The sequence below is a fragment of the Fukomys damarensis genome, unplaced genomic scaffold, assembly GCF_012274545.1.
Source record: "Fukomys damarensis isolate Sample0158 unplaced genomic scaffold, DMR_v1.0_HiC HiC_scaffold_36, whole genome shotgun sequence".
In the NCBI taxonomy this organism is placed as follows: Eukaryota; Metazoa; Chordata; class Mammalia; order Rodentia; family Bathyergidae; genus Fukomys; species Fukomys damarensis.
Window position 1 is genome coordinate 49,063,079 of NW_022900948.1, and position 1,461 is coordinate 49,064,539.

Consider the following 1,461-nt stretch of genomic DNA (forward strand, 5'->3'; position numbering starts at 1 on the left):
TGGGCACAGCGGTCGGGCTGAGTCACCGCGCCCGAACGGGCGCTTGGGGACGCCCGGGCCGCTCTTCGACCTTTGCCCACCGCCCTCCTTCCCGCTCTCTCGGTACAGTGAGGCCCAACCAGACCTGGGGCGTCGTGGGGGCGGCGTCCCCGGCGTGGGGCCCCGAAGACCCACTCTTCTGGCCTGGGCAGGGAGGGATTGGCCCGCGAGTTCGCAAGGTCTCCTCCTGGCCCTGCCCGCAGTGACAGTCCAGGGATGCAGGGCAGGCCAGCGACCACACCACGCAGGTCCAGGAACCGCAGAGAAACTGAGAGCGGATGGGCCCAGGGCCTGGGGGTGGTCAGAGGAGGTGCTACACCCCTGGGGCTGGCAGGTAGGGTTTGGGTTAGCAGCCCCGGCCCCAGCGCGCCCCACACCCACCGGTGTCGGCCCCGACCTGGCACACAAGGCTTCTGGCTGGGAGCCATCTCCCTCCATAGCCCCAGCATGGGATTCTGGGCAGAGCCCTGTGCTTGGGCCAGCGGCTAGGAGGCCATGTGGTAAGACCACCAGGGAGTGGGCCGAGCTTAAGGGGCCTTTGATGGGCCAGGGGGGCAGTGCCCTGGCCAGTGAACCAGCCTGAACAATTGGGCTGGGCCCGCCGCCCAGGCTGAGGATCTGAGGTCACAGGCCCAGCAAAAGAGGCTTTCTTCAGCTCGGACCCTGGAGGGGTAGGAAGGGGGAGGGGTGGGGGTCCCCAGCCTGGCTCCAGAGGGGCAGCTGGGTGGGGTAGCCCTGGGCTCCAGGCCCCAGTTTCCTTCAGCATCAATCCACCCTCACACCCCAGCCCTTTCTGAGGAAGGAGAAGCACATGGGAGGCCTGGCTGGGAAGACAAAGGCACCGCACAGGACTGGGGCTGTGGCCCACCGGGTCCTCCTGGCCCAGCAGGCAGCAGGAGCCCACCCCCAGCCCAGGCCCAAGGACTGCAGGGAAGGGGAAACCTCACCCCCTGGTGGGAAGGAGGCAGCCCCAGCAGGAACCCAGGCCAGTGTGCCAAGAAGTCAGGCTGGGGGCAGGCAGAGCCAGGGCAAGGCCCAGAGCTGAATGCCACGTCAGATCCAGGGCGGGTAACCCCTCTGGGCAGGAAGTGCCGTCTGGGTTCAGGGCCTTGGACAGTGGACTGGGGGGGGGCTTGTGAACAGGCAGCTGGCAGGAGCTGGGGGTGCGGCCAGCCTCCAGGAGCCAACATCGAGGGAAGGGGGTGCGTTCCAGATGTGCAGCTGTGGCGGGGCCGGGGCTGGGGAGGAGCCTGGGAGCAGCGCCTCCTCCCCCACACAGGCCTCCCAGGGAGGCGCTGTTTGCTGCGGATAGAGACTAGGTGTCCTGCCTGGGTCTCCCAGCAGAAGCCCGTCTCCCAGTGTCCAGTGGCCGAGACACCTGCACTGGCAGAGTCCTTTCTTCATGGCCTCATCTATTCAGTC

At 67.6% G+C, this 1,461-nt stretch overlaps 1 protein-coding gene across 1 annotated transcript in view; it reads right to left on the minus strand.

Annotated features, from left to right (window-relative positions):
- Positions 1–482, minus strand: part of Entpd2 (ectonucleoside triphosphate diphosphohydrolase 2) — a 5,909-nt gene extending 5,427 nt beyond the window's left edge. Inside the window, exons 1-2 of the mRNA XM_010608818.3 lie at positions 437–482; positions 125–330 (exon numbers count right to left, since the gene is read on the minus strand). Coding sequence (XP_010607120.2) covers positions 125–330; positions 437–467 — 237 coding nt within the window. The 5' untranslated portion in view covers positions 468–482. The remainder of the gene's footprint in view (positions 1–124; positions 331–436) is intronic.
- Positions 483–1,461: the final 979 nt, after the last annotated feature.